At 41.0% G+C, this 13,770-nt stretch overlaps 1 protein-coding gene across 1 annotated transcript in view; it reads right to left on the bottom strand.

Annotated features, from left to right (window-relative positions):
* Dtna (dystrobrevin alpha) overlaps positions 1-13,770 on the bottom strand; it is a 171,084-nt gene that overhangs the window by 82,355 nt on the left and 74,959 nt on the right. Inside the window, 1 exon segment of the mRNA XM_052741642.1 lies at positions 1,792-1,877. Within this exon segment, the coding sequence (XP_052597602.1) occupies positions 1,792-1,877 (86 nt within the window).

Below are 13,770 nucleotides of genomic sequence, written 5' to 3'. Positions count from 1 at the left end.
CCATAGGCTGTACCAATGGTGTCACCAGAGTAATGTGGTGACACCATGCATATTGGTTGGTGGTGGCCCTAAATAGTTGTAAAATGGAGTTAGCATCCCCTTTATTGCATTTTAAGCATTTAATAAAATTTGCTTTATTTTTCTGTTGTTAGCCATGCTCATGTTGTTAGTTGCTTGCCTAGCAACTACGCATTTGTTGTATATTTAATATTTTTATTATGTGTGTGTGTGTGTGTGCATGCATGCATGTACATCTTGTGTGTGTGTAGAGATGAGGACAAATCCTAGGAGCTGGTTCTCTCCATCCACTTTGTGCAATCCTGGGATTTAATTTAGGTCTTCAGGCCTGTGTGCAGTCACCTCTGGCCATTGCCATCTTGCCAGCCTTCCTTTCAAATCTGACTCCGTCTTAAAGGAAGAATGGCTCTTCCCAGCCCACGATCTGAAGATGAATGATGGGTCTGCTGTATTTTTCTTTTACCAGTCACTGCTTTAGTAACTGTCTTGAGATGGGTGATAAGATTGGACAGGCCAGAGAGAGAGAGGAGATTGCTGAGATTTTCCAATGGAGAACAACGTCTGACACCAGGAGAGCCAAGCAGGAGAGCCGAGCAGGAGACCCTGGGTCCTCCAGCGCAAGGACTCACTGGCTTCAGGAAAGGCTCAGAAGGTCCTCATGTTTAGAAAACTACCCTTCATCAGTTTGCCTCAAACTTATTCTAATATAGGACTCTTTTATTCATGTGTCTATGAATACAACATTGAATGAGTATTCTAAGATGCTTTCAAAGATTTTAATTTTTGGAACATTTCTCTGACGTCCTCGGCATAAATGGCCGATTCTGACATGAAGGCTCTTCGGAGTTTCCCCGTTGGTTTCACTCATTTCGTTAAACTTTCTTTTCTTAGCCCAATCTTGAAGAAAACGCCTCTTAGATAATTCTGAAGCCACTTAGTGATGAGAAAGCCTTGGGTTTCTGGAACTTCTAATTTCTTGTCTTCCAGTCAAACAATAAAGTAGATAGTTTTCGATTTCTTTATCTCCTAGGCTAACCAGAGAAAAGAGTCTCTGAATTCTGGCTGCATTGGCTGGTCCACGAAATCACGAATGTGAAGGAAGCAGATGGCACCCCAGTTTTGCCTTTCTGTCACTAATCTGGTTAGCCAGTGAGAAAATGTTCATACAGTGTGTCTGGCTAGATTCTGAAGGAGCAAAGGGTTTTCCCTTCTCTAACACCATGGAAGGTACTCCATGGTGTCAGAGCCAGGGGGCACCCCCCAGTCTTAATAAATCCCCCCGATTAAGATGTGGACAGAAACTAAGGATTAAAGAAGTAAAATCATGTCCATAGTGTAACTTAGTAAATCGAGGGCATGGCTGGGCTCATGACCTGGATTGTCAATGCCAATTGTCTTGCCCTTTCTCGCACAGCATTACATGCCAAACTCACAATATTTAGGGTAAGAGATGGGGTGAAATGGCCAATACCAACGTCATTTTAAATTAATGAAAATTGAATACTTGAGTATCAGAAAGATTCTAGTTGGAGATACTCAGGCAGTTAGAAATAATGGTAATTTGAAAGCAGAGGGGAAATGTTCATTTCATTAAAATTTATCTAATGCAGAAATATTTTTATTATAAAATCTAAAGGCCAAAGAAGACTGCATTTGAAACAGCTCTCACAGAATGAGGGAAGGCGGAGACAGACAGGGGACATGGCAAGACTAAGAGAGAGGATGCAGGGCACACAGCAGAGACAAACAAGGAGGTGGGGGAGGATAACTTACATCTTAACTTGTCCATGATCTTCCCTCCACACAACGTGGCCAAAGCCATTTTGACAGCAAATACTGAGATTTTACCATGGCCTTCCCTGTTTAATGATAGCAGAAAAAAATGATGTTATTTAAGGTACTTCCAATAAAGAATGTTGACATTTTCTACTCTGTAGAAATTGTAGGATACACGACTGCATGCAATATGTGGACACATTCTAGAAAAGGTTGTGAATACAATTCAACACACATTGCTGATGAACTGTCTGTTTGATGCTTTTGTTTTTCAAGAGACATCAGAATCTCCTAGTTTATTCATTGTACATGTCACTTGCTCAAAATATAGGCTGGAAGCCAGAGAAATATGCCCTAGATAACTGTGGGTTTAAATAGCAGATCATGCATTTTTTTCTTTGGGTTTCATGACATAATTTTATGCATGATTCCAGTCTCCATAATTTATTCAAACAGACTTCAGAAACTTCATATTTTATTTCCTTAGAGAATTTTAAAATTTTAACTTAGGCTAACTATGTGGACTTTTTAATTCCAAGTTCAACTTTTTTTTATTATTTTTTGACATTTTATTTTATTTTTTATTGAAAATATTCTTCTCTCATACAATACATCCTGACCACAGTTTCCCCTCCCTACACTCCCCCTAGCTTCCCCCTACTTCCCTTGTCCCCAGATTCACTCCCCCTGCCGGTTTCCCTTCAGAAAAGAGCAGGCCTCCAAGAGACAACTTTTAAGAACATGTTTTTTTCAACTATCACTTTCTAAACACAAACCAATTGTTTGTGTGTTTGCTATATCTACTTTAAGAAGACAGCTGGTATCTTAAGAAGTCAGAATGTAGGAGCTGGAGAGAAGGGCTTGCTCGGTGAAGCACTTGCTCTGGAAGCATGAGGATCTGCGCTTGGATCCCCAACACCTACATAAAGGCTAGGTATGGTGGCACATACTTGTAATGTCACCACCAAAGAAGCAGAGCCAGACAGATCACTGACCAGCCTAGCTAAACCAATGATCTCAGGATCAGTGAGAGAACCTGTCTCAAAAAATAGATCAATATGTCTTATGAACACACATACAGGATTCCTCAATAAAATACTTCAAACAGAATCCAGGAACACATCCAATAGATTTTCCACCATGACCAAGTAGGCTTCATCCCAGAGATGCAGGGATGGTTCAACATACATAAATTGATAAATGTAATCCACCACAAACAGAAACTGAAAGATAAAAATATCTCATCTAATTAGATGCAGACAAGGCCTTTGACAAAATTCCAACATATCTTTATAATAAAAGTCCTGGAGAGATTAGGAATAAAAGTGATATACCTCAACATAACAAAGGCAACACACAGCAAGTCCATAGCCAACATCAATCTAAATAGAAAAAGAAACTGAAAACATTTCCACTAAAATCAGGAACAAGATAAGGGTGCCCACTCTGTCCATACCTATTCAATATAGTACTGAAGTCTTAGCTAGAGCAATAAGACATCTGAAAAAAAGCCAAGAGGGTACAAATAGGAAAGGAAGGAAAAATGTTCTTATTTGCAGATGATATGGTTTTATATTAAGACCCTAAAGACTCCAGCAGGAAACTTCTATAGCTGATAAACACTTTTAGCGAAGTTGCAGTCTGTGAAATCAACACATGAAATCAGTAGCTTTCTTATATACAAATGACAAACGTATTGAGAAAGAAATAATGGAAACAGTACCTTTTACAAGAGTTTCAAAAATACCTTAGAATAGCTCTGATCAAGGGTGTGATAGACTTGTATAGTAAAAGCTTTAGGATATTAAAAAAAAGAAATTGAAGAAGACTCCAGGAGATGGAAAGATATCCCATGATCACGGACCAGTAGGATTAATATTTTGAGAATGGCCATCCTATCAAAAGCAATCTACAGATTCAATGCACTCCCCATCAAAATTACAACAAAACTCTTCACAGTTGAAAACAACCTACAACCTTCAACTTCATATGGAAACTCAAAAAAAAAGAAAGCAAGAAAGAAAAAAAGAAAGCAAGAAAGAAAAAAGAAAGAGAGAAAGAAAGAAAGAAGGAAAGAAAGAAAGAAAGAATGAAAGAAAGAAAGAAAGAAAGAAAGAAAGAAAGAAAGAAAGAAAGAAAGAAAGAAAGAAAGAAAGAAAGAAAGAAAGCCAGGATAGTTAAAGCAATCCTGAATAACAAAAGAACTGCTGGGGTTGTCACCATCCCTTATTTCACACTGTACTACAGAGCTATAGCAAAAAATCAGTATGGTATTGCATAAAAACAGACACATTGATCAATGGAACATAACTGAAGACCTGAGTTTTAAAAAGAAGCCAAAATATACACTGGAGAAAAAATAATATCTTCAACAAATTGTGGTGGTCAAACTGGATGTCTGCGTGTAAAAGAACACAAAGAGACCCCTATTTGTCACCCTGAACAAAAACCTCAACTCCAAATAGATCAAGGATCTTAACATAAGACCAAATTCTCTGAACCTTAAAGAAAAGAGAGTAGGGAATTCACTTGATCTACATGGGCACCAGAAAGGCCTTTCTGACCGGGACCCCCAAAGCACGGACACAAAGACCCACATTAGTAAATGGGACCTGTGAAGCTAAAAGGCTTCAGCATAGCAAAGGACACCACCATTCAAGCAAAGCAGAAGCCTACAGAACGGGGAAAAACTTTATACATCTGACAGAGGGTTTGTTTCTAGAATATACAAAGAATTAAAACACAAAACCAAAAAACTAAAAACAAAACCTGAACATCAAGAAAGTAATTTAATTTAAAGAAAATGCAGTACAGTACTGAAGAGTTTTCAGTTCTCAAAAGACGAAGCACAAATGGCTTACGGTCAAAATTTTTCAACATCCTTAGCTACCAGAGAAATGAAAATTGAAACTATTTTGAGAATTCATCTTACACCAATCAGAATGGCCAAGATCAATAAGACAAACGTTGGCACATACTGGCGAGGATGCAAGGAAAGGGGCAAACTTATTCACTATTAGTAGAAGTCAACACTGGTACAGCCCATGGAAATCTGCATGGAAGTTCCTCAAAAAGCTGAAAATGTATCTACTACAAAGCTCAGATACACCTCTCTTGGGCATATATCCAAAGGACTCTACGTCACTACAGAGATATTTGCTCATCCATGTTCATTTCTGCTCTATTCATAATAGCCAGAAATTGGAAACAGCTTAGATGTCCCTCAGCTGATGAATGGATAATGAAAATGTGGTCACATTTACACAATGGAATATTATTCAATGGTTAAAAAAGATGAAACTGTGAAATCTGCAGGTAAATGGATGGAGCTAGAAATACTCATCCTGAGTGAGGCATACCAGAGCTCCAAAGACAATATTGTGTGCTTTTTACTTACATATATATGTTAGCTCTCCCCCCCCCCCCCCCCCCGAGACAAGGTTTCTCTGTGTAGTTTTGGTGCCTGTCCTGGATCTTGCTCTGTAGACCAGGCTGGCCTCGAACTCACGGAGAGATCATGAGGGGGACAATTAACTGTAGTCAAATTTCTAAATAGTCTTATTAAATAAAAAACATGGAGCCAAATATAGGGGTGAAAGCCTTAGAGATCACGGAAATAGGGAAAGCCACCAGCCAACCTTACCTCACCAACTCTGCAGCTTTCAAATGTGAGTTACTTCCTGTCTACCCGTGCCTTTATTGCCTTGCTGTTCTGTCCTCTCATTGGCTCTTAGCCCAGCTACCTCACTTCCTTGTCACTGTCTGTCTGTACAGACCTCCAGGTCTCTATGGTTGGTACTGGGATTAAAGGCATGTGTCACCATGCTTGGCTCTGTTCCCTAGTATGGCCTTGAACACACACACACACACACACACACACACACACACACACACACACACACACAGACCCTGCCTGATAAGTGATCAGATTAAAGGCGTGTGCTGCCTGACTTTTTGTTTACTTAAAATGGCTGGTCTTTCTTTCCCCCTAATCTTCAGGCAAGCTTTGTTAAAGCACAAATAAAATATCACCACATTTCAGCACAAATAAAATATCACCACAATTAACACTAAAGGCCTTTAGAAAAACCACATGGAAATCTGGCACTGTGGAAGACCCCTAAAACACATACATGTATGAAAGGAAGTTAAATGGAGTCACCACATAATGGGGAAGACAATGCCCAGACTAGACATCATACGTTATGAGATAAAACATCCAACCCCAGGAATGAGTAGCATCTTGTTGAGCTGTTGGCCTAATGAGTCCCACAGACCCTGCCCAACACCACAGGCTATTGTCCATGCTGTTGGTGACCCCCAACAACATGACAATAAAGCCTCATTGCTGAAGATACCACTGGTGTATGTCATTGAGCTTGTGCCCAACGAGAATTGTCATCCCTACTGCCTAGTGTCCATGGTACTGGAAGTTACTATGCATGCTATGGATGAAAAGTAACCACCAGTCTCACATAACCAAGGACTCTGTGACCTACAACAGCACTTGCCTGCAAGGTCTACTGGTGCAATGGTGGTACAAATGTGTGGGAGTCACCAATTAGTCTTTAACTGGATTGAAGGCCACTCCATAAGATGAAACTGACATTGCTACAGTGGCCAAGAACCTGAGACTAGACACACTGTGAGCCCTAGGGGCACCTCCTACTGCTACTCTGCTAAAGGTACACAGCAGTACAATGACTCCTAACGACATAATGCTATACCTATACACCAGTGTGCCACTCAACCCTCTTGCAGTAGATGGTAATCAACAGAGACCCACAACTGGACAATGTGCAGAGAGTGAGAGAGTTTGGAGCACTGAGCCCTAACTGGGATGTCTTTATCAAATCCTCCCCTGAAGTGTCAGGGATCTATGTGGAAGAGAAGGCAGAAAGATTGTAAGTCAGAGGTGATGGATGACTCCAAGGAAAACATGTCACCAGACACAACAGGACTGATGCCCATGTGAACCCACAGAGACTGTGATGGCATGTGCAAGACCAGCACAAGGTCAAACCAGACAGAATCCCAGCACAGAGAAGGGAAGTAAACACGATGTTCTACTCCTAAGAAGCTATTTGCAATTTACCTCCCAGGGTAGGCTGTGTGATCAGGATTACTGGTCAACACCAAACAGACTCCATGCTTTTTGTTTTGTTTTGGTATTTTCACCTTTTTTCTTTGAGAGAGAAAGAGCATGAAGTTGGGTGGATAGGGAAGTAGGAGGATCTGGGAGAAGTTGAGGGAGGGGAAAGAATGTGATAAAAAATACATTACATGAAATAAATTTTTAAAAAGAGTAAATACAAAAAAAATTCTCAAAAGAATGTGCAGTGTAAGCGGAAGGCCCTTAATATCAACTTCTGCCTTACACACACACTCACACATACATACTCACACACATATACACATACACACTCACACATATATACTCACACACATATACACATACACACTCACACAATCACACACAAACACAACTCATACATACATACATATACACATACATACATACATACACACACATGCTCACACACATACACACACATATACACACATACATACACTCACACTCATCCACACATATACACATACACACACACACTTGCATGAACATGTATACATGACCCTGACATACATAAAAGTATGAGTTCTGCTTGGACAGTTCCATTTCTTCTGAATCTAACAGAGATGCTGCCAAGTCATTGACTTAGGAAGTATAATGAACACGTCATTCACAAAATAACAAGGAGTATATGGAGTGTAGTGTTCCAGCAAAACTATATACCATCTGGAATAAATTGTCAATTCTATATCCCAATAATCATAAAAAAATCTTATTAGACATTCATGGCTGTGAGGACAGAACAGAGCTGGTTGTCCTGAAAGCACTGCATGCACCCTGACATGCATCCTGGCATGCACGTTGGGATCTGACCACACAAGCTTTTCTCTGTGAATTCAAGCTCTGAACTCAGTTGATTCCTCACTAGTGTGAAAGGCACAGAAATTAGAACTAGTGTGTCAATTCTCATTAGATAATACTTTTATTTTTAAAATAAAGCAGCAAAATCGCCCTTGTTGTAATCTTTTCCTTTTCAATATACAGTGGCCACAGCTGATGATGCATTCTTGCTCACATTTCTCCACTATTGTCTAGATGCGATGGAAAATATTCTGGTTTTATGTCAGCTCTCTCAGACTTTTGTCTATTGCAAACTGTTCTTTTCTGTTACAGTTTGATGTCAAAGTAGCCTATCAAATTGTTCTCTTAGTACTTAACACCCAACAAGATATTTTTGAGAGCTGGCTAAACCTGAGAAAAATTATCCAAGGTGCAATCTAAAATTGCTTCATAAATCCATGTTTTCTTAAATTTTTTTGCTTTCCTGGATACTCTGTTGCCACTCTCTGAAATCATGCAAGTTTTCCCAAACAGTGGGAAGAGGAGAGTGCATACATACTCTCTGTCTAAAATATATACAGATAACTGTGGAATCTATATTCAAAACCATGAATTATGCTAAAGTTGACTTCATTATAATAAAAAATAAGCAAGTGTTTTCCTCTGGGCTGGGCTCTCCATGACTTTACCTAGAGACGAACCGCCTGGCTTCAGCTAGGATGGTATTTTTAGGGGAAGCTCCTGGCAAGGGAGATCTGATTTTGAGAAGAAGGAAAACAACAAACAGATCTGGATAGATCTGCACCGGCAGCCTGAGCTCAGCCCAGAGTGTTCACTTTCTCCAGCTCACCAAGTGAGTTTCCTCTCCACAGTTACAGAATCCAATGCCAAATTGCACCTCCCTAAGGGAGCTCTGGATTCTGACGGATGCTTTCTTGAATAGGCAGAAAACATTATCCTTCATTTAGGAGTTCTGAAACCAGAAAGGTTTGTTTGGTTCACACGTTTTATAAACGGCATCTCATCTCATGTCTTCTTGTTATTATCCATCCCCAGCTACTATAGCACACATAGGAAGCTCTTAGCATGCTAGCTAAATCAGTGAATGCATAAAAAAAGGCAATTTTCTGACTGACTGTTAGAAGAGTAAAAATTAAGTGATTGACTTTATACCCCTCGATGCCTTAAAATTGGATGTGAGGACATCTATATTTGCTTTTTTGAGGCTAGTGAAAGTATTAGTGTATGAACAAATACAAGCCCTCTGATTGGCCCTGACATCTCTCCAGGCCAAAGTTAATGAAACACCAGGGAAATCCTTCTCTTGGTCCTGAGCAAGGTGCGTTTGCCAGGAGTTCTCCAGCTGGGGTGGGGCCAATGACTGTGACTCCTTCACTCCCGTGGCTTTCTATCTCCTTCCATTCAAAGTGTAAGTCTGACAAAAGATGAGGGCAAGTAAGTACATTCGGCTTACTTACTACTATAAATATTCTTTGGGAAGTGACTTTACTGCACCTCAAATAAAAGATTTTCTATGACGAAAAACAGTGGCAGTCAACTAGAGAACATTCCATGGCTATCTTGAACTTAGGATGTGCTAAGAAAAGAAAAATCACCATTATTCACAACTCCTGGTTATGGTCATAGGGATAGCAGGAGAAATAAGGAACACTGGGTGTATTACACTCCTCTGTAGTTCCTTTGTTGTCCCATGTCCTTGCAGTATCATGAGTGAACAGTACGTTTTGCTGGTACACAGAACGGTTGTGTACTTTGTTGTATATTTGCAGTATACATCAGAATCTCTTTTAAAATTCAAAAGGCAGAAGGCTTTTGGTAGAATTTCAGGATAACTTTACATCCCAACAATTGAGGGTGCCCTGGTCCTTTCTCTAAAGTGCCTGGGGCTCAGCACTGGGCATCAGTAGGCTCTGCAAGGTGTGACATGTGACACAGAGTAGAGCCTTCCAGGACTCAGTATTCTATACAGAAGACCATCATGTGATGGGCAGTCCCGCACAGTGGTCACAAAACAGACTAGTGCTGAAATACACAACACAGTTCAGGTATTTCTTCCCCACACACTCTTTCCAGTATAACTGGAAAGGTTACACCTGTGAGCATTATCCTAATGTTCTAAAAACACACAGACTAAGTCTGAGAGGGGAAAAGAACACTAATTTTCACATGTAAAATATGAAACAGAAAATGTAAAGGCAGATTAACTGAAATCAATTCCTGAAAGAAAAGGATCATTATTTTCCATTCACACCATCTACTCTGATGCTACATCGCCTGAAACTATTTAGTCTCTGTGTGTCTCGGCAGCATCACCTCCTCTCCCCGGAACGTTCTGATAACAGTGCCAAATCAGTACCGCTGTTGGCCCACAGTGAATGCTGGGTGGTTCTTACCTATTATTACAGCTGTTACATTGTTATCAGCTATGTGTGGTTGGGAAACGGTCCCTACGGGTTCCTGTGTTCGGATATTTGATTGGCAGCCAGTGGTGCTGGTTAGGGACGGAAGGTGGTGCCTGGGTGGAGGAAGGGAAGACAGGCCTTGACGACTATGGGACTATGGTTAGCCTTGCTTCTGGAGCTCTCCCTGTGCCTGCTGAGCACCATCCAGCCGCCTGTGCTGCAAACCCCTGCAGCTGCAGACAGTGCAACCCCGTCCACCATGATGGATGCAAGTCAAAAGAAACCTCTCCTTCTCCAAGGTCACTTCTATAAGGTGCCTTGTCACAGAATGAGAAAAGTAACCCCTATGCTATCACCGGAAGTAACCCCCATGTTATCACTGGAAGTAACCCCCATGTTATCACCGGAAGTAACCCCTATGTTATCACCGGAAGTAACCCCCATGTTATCAGCGGAAGTAATCCCTATGTTATTACCGGAAGTAACCCCTATGTTATCTCCTGAGAGTCAATATTAAAAAGGAAGTTTGTTTGCAAACTGGGAACACCACTCCCTGTAATATTGGTCAGTGTGATACTAGGGCTTTGGAGTGGCCAGATACATATGGGAATGATATTGGCTAAAAACCAAAAACCAAAGGCCAGGCACTGTCATCACATAACTAACTTTGTGAGGAAGCATCTGAAGGGGGAAGATATGACTGGATTGAAAGTTAAGATCATCATGATTGAGTTGCCATTAGTATTTTTCAGGGAAAGTGGGAGAGAACAAGAGAAACACACTGAAACATTAAGAAAAAGAAAACCCACAATTATCCATATTGGTAGCCAGGAACACATGGTACGTAGGGTATGAACTTCACGCTAATAGCATTTGCTAGTTTCTAGAGGGGGACATGACAATTAGACATCAAACCTAGAAAGGAAGGATGAAAGGAGATCGGCATAGCAAGAGCTAAGAGAGGCCAGCCTTTGATTTTTGCTTGACTCATCCTCACTTTGTGCATGGTCTCAGGGGCTATTCATGAGAAGAAGAATGAGTTACAGTTCCACCCTGTAGTATTTTGTGGGAGAACACCAAGTGAATAGTTAAACACGCTCTAGACGAGAGTGGGAGAATCTTGTGCACGAACAGAAGGACAGGAGAATGACGATCCACCTGACTGGGAAAGGCAAAGGCCTGCACAGAGCCAGTGACCCTCCACAAAGGCTGGACATCGTGGCAATCTAAGACTTCTCTTCATCTTACAACTTTATGCCCCATGATTTCTCTTTTGCTTTACTATATCCTAGTATAAAAACATAATAGCAGCAGCAAATCTCCTTTAAGCTCTTCAAAGGGATTTCCTCCTTTGGGATAGGGACAAAAGGTTACTGTGATAGTTGGCTGGCATTTGGTGGTGAATTCTGAAGGAGAACGTGACAGGTGATGGCTCTGGCAGCAGAGGTCAGGTGGCAGGCCACCTCCTGAAGGTTTGTAGAAAGAAGAGAAAGCACCTGATTCAAGCTTTGACTCCATCTTAATATATCCTCTTCCCTCACAGCCTCAGTTTCCATCTTTTGACACGTCTCTCCCCATTCTCTCCAGGACTATCGATCCATCAATAGAGACTCCAGGAAAGTAAGATTGTGGCCATGGGATAGTTGTGTTTGGGACCCTCCCAGAGAAACAGCATTTTGAGATAGAAAGTCAAGAAGAATAGAATTTCTTTAGACTCAGGGCTCATCTCCTCAGTGACAGAGTGGCCAGTGTGGGGATAGGACAGTGACATTCAAGTTGTCCTCTATAGGGATCAGTGTCTGGATGAGGAAGGCCTGGATGTAGAGCAGAGATGTCCTGTGGCCACAGAGCTGCTTGTTGTCTGTGGGAGGCACACTGCCTGAGAACTCATAACCAGGTTTTGGGGCCATGGGGGAAATGCTATTCTTGGGGAACTATGATAGTAGGAAGGTAAATGTAGTTTCCTAGGATACAGCCAATTAAAGTGGGCTTTAATGATCATTTCAGAGTCCACATGGCTGAGTCTGGTGAATTTTAAGGCCCTGCCAAAAGAATGAGCACATTTCTCCAAATGCAGATTCTCACTGTACATGGCTTGTAATCACTCTCCCGTCTTTCCTTACCTATTTTTTTTTAAATGACCTCTCTAGAGTGTAGGGTCTTAAGGTACCTTTGATTTTTCTTATTTGATTTCCCAATTTAAAAATATGTTCATTTAAAATGGGAGGCAACCCCTGAGAGATGACAGCAAGTGTGTAGCAGCAGCAGCAGCAGCAGCAGCAGCACATTTTTGTTTTACTAGTATCAGGCTCATTCTTATCTGTCAAAATAGAATAAGTTGCTTTAAACACAGGCTCTGTAGTGGGTGGCAGGAAGTGACATCATGTCTCCATATTGGAGCTTGTTTGGGTAAGCATAAATTTACTATTATAAGAAATAGAAATGAACATTTATTTCCTTCTTTAGTTTCTCTTCTTATACTCACTTAAGTTACAATTGGAGTGAGCAGAACTTCCTGATGGCTTGCATTTCTTGTTGGAATTCCAAAAGCTATCAGATGGAAAAACCTGGGCGCCAGTAAAACTTCCCACGTAGCTATTCTATTCCAGGGGAGAGAAAGCACGGATGCTTCCAGAATAGAGTTTTAGTTGCATATGTTTGTAAATCTCCTTCGCTGCAAACACCCAGGGGCAGCTGATCTATAGGAAGAGCTAGTGACAAGCATTTTTCCCTGCAGTTCTGTGAATGACTTCTTACCAAAGGATAGTGGACTTCAAATTCATCTGGCCTCAAAATGCAATGTTATCAGTAGCTGTCAAGGGAACACTTATGACTTTGCTTTGTAAAATAATCTAACCAATGTTTCTAAACAAATGGGGGAACTTCTAACCCTATGCTACGTATTTCATAAGGCGATCCCTTCATTATTGCTAATCTGGTCCTGTTTCTGTATTTATGGAATGGGGTACAAATTATGTTTTAACTTTGATTCTCTATGCATTTCTAGAAATATTTTAGAACTTAGGAGGGGATAATATTTCCCTTAAAAATATTTTACGTCTGTCAGTGTTTTGCCTGTACTTATGTATGTGTACCATGTGTGTGCCTGGTGCCCATGAAGGATGTTCGATATCTTGGAAACTGCAGTTATAGATGGTTGTGAGCCACAATGTGGGTTCTGGGAATGGAATTTGAGTCCTCTGCAAAAGTAGCAAGTTCTTTTAACCACTAAGATATCTCTCCAGTCCCATATTTATTTTAATATTTTCCATCAACACATTTGGTTGTGATTTAGACCCCCCACTCCCCAGTTCATATACTAAGGGCTTGGTTGGTTTGGTTGCCAGACTGTGGCACTTTTGGGAAATGATGGAATCTTTATAAATAGGATTGAGTGGAAGTTAGGTCATGGAGTGTAAGCCCTTAAAGGGAACACTGGGACTCCAACACCCTCTCTCTGCTTCCCAGACTTCACAAGTGAACAGATATCTTCCGGTACCCTGCCTCACTCACAGGCCCCAAGGCAGTGGTGCCAAGTGAACCTGGACCAAAGCCACAGAAACTGTGAGCCAAAATTACCTCCCCTCCCAACCCTCCCACCCCACCCCTGGAAGTTATTTATCTCATGTGTTTGACTCAGCA

This window comes from Peromyscus californicus, unplaced genomic scaffold, assembly GCF_007827085.1.
Source record: "Peromyscus californicus insignis strain IS unplaced genomic scaffold, ASM782708v3 Scaffold_17__1_contigs__length_78620276, whole genome shotgun sequence".
Lineage (NCBI taxonomy): Eukaryota > Metazoa > Chordata > Mammalia > Rodentia > Cricetidae > Peromyscus > Peromyscus californicus.
The sequence above is the reverse complement of the archived record's forward strand: the minus strand, read 5'-3'. Positions and strand labels throughout refer to the sequence as shown.